Below are 1,473 nucleotides of genomic sequence, written 5' to 3' on the forward strand. Positions count from 1 at the left end.
AGAAGAGGAATCCTCTGATTTTCACAGGTCTGGAAAAAAGCCTGCAGAGTTCTCTACCTCTGTTAGGCAGGAAAGCTCTGTAAGTAATGCATTTAGTTTTCTGCAAAATATAAAAGAAGAAATAAGCAAGCCATCTTCTGGAACAGCTAGCACATTAGCCACTGCCCATCCGGTTTTCAGTCCCAGGAAGGCTTGGGCCAGCCCTGATTCTATTCCAGGAGAAAGAGTTCAGGATCTGATGCAAGATCAGAGTTTTAAAATGACCCCACAAAAAAGAACTGTATCTTTGCAAACCTCCACTCAACCCATTGCAACATCTGTAATCTTGTTTCCTAATCAGGGATGTTCCACTGGCATTCCCAGCACAGCTGATACATTACCGAAGGACAAAAACATCAGTACAGAGGCTTTTAAAAATACCTCAGGAAAAATGGCTGTAACAAAAGAGCAAAATATTAAATGTGTTGATGACACGAATCCAGGATCATCTCCATTTCAGTACATACCAAATGCCTCAGTTCCGTGCAACGTTAAGCAACAGAATAACAAAGGGGAAGAAAATGGAAATGTGGTTGAAACCATGTCACTGGTGTCTGACAGAGAGTTCAATTCTGGCACTCCTGCACAGCATAAAACCCTGAAAAACAATCTTGTTGAAAGAAAAAGAGTAAAGCTATTCAGAAGTATCTTAAAGAAGGATTCTAAATATGAACCCAGTCATTTCAAAGCTGTGGTTACGAACCAAGGGATCAGTTTTGGAACTCGACCAATCTCTTCTATCAGAGACAGTTTAGAACTGGCAAAAATAAAAAACAAAAGGGAAGAAAATGAAAAACACAATAGAAAGCTAAGATGGTGTGATCAAATTAACCAGATAATAATAGAAAATAATGGCAAATGCTATGAAAAGAGCAACAATGAAATATCTTCCGCACAGCTGCAATATGTTCAAACCACAAATAATGCTAAGACTAATTTAGATATTGTTGCTCAACCTTCAAACCCCATGTTCATTAAAAATCATCAGGAGAACTCTCATACATCAACACCAAATGTTAATACTGAAGAATCAAATAAAGAATGCACACCTCTGAATACATTTAAGTCTACTGAATCTTCTTCTGCTAAAAAAGCTTGGATGGTATCAAAAGATGAAGAAAATAAACCCCCAGTAGGTAGTAATAATTCTAAAGTTAATGAAGGTAATCAGCTCAAACATAAGGCAAAAATAAATAGAATAACACCATCTGTAAGAGCCCAGCCAAGTTTTATGCCCAATAAGAGAACATGCACTCTAATGCCACTGCAGTCAACTGCTGAGGCCAACACAACTCCAAAAACTCCAGGGAAGTTGCTAATTCCTCACCCACCATCCGCACCTCTGCCGGGACGCAGAAGCGGTGAAAGCGCAGCCAGCCCTGGGTGTCAGGCACTGCCACCTCCAAGACTTCAAGCCACCACCACAAGCAGGAA

The 1,473-nt window shown here is 39.9% G+C and overlaps 1 protein-coding gene across 1 annotated transcript in view; it reads left to right on the forward strand.

The window, feature by feature from the left end:
- KIAA1377 (KIAA1377 ortholog) overlaps nucleotides 1-1,473 on the forward strand; it is a gene marked incomplete at both ends in the record, with an annotated part of 37,672 nt that overhangs the window by 27,696 nt on the left and 8,503 nt on the right. Inside the window, 1 exon segment of the mRNA XM_008942162.1 lies at nucleotides 1-1,466. This exon segment is cut by the window's left edge and continues 29 nt beyond it. Coding sequence (XP_008940410.1) covers nucleotides 1-1,466 — 1,466 coding nt within the window.

This window comes from Merops nubicus, unplaced genomic scaffold (genome assembly GCF_000691845.1).
Source record: "Merops nubicus isolate BGI_N331 unplaced genomic scaffold, ASM69184v1 scaffold6916, whole genome shotgun sequence".
Classification (NCBI taxonomy): Eukaryota; Metazoa; Chordata; class Aves; order Coraciiformes; family Meropidae; genus Merops; species Merops nubicus.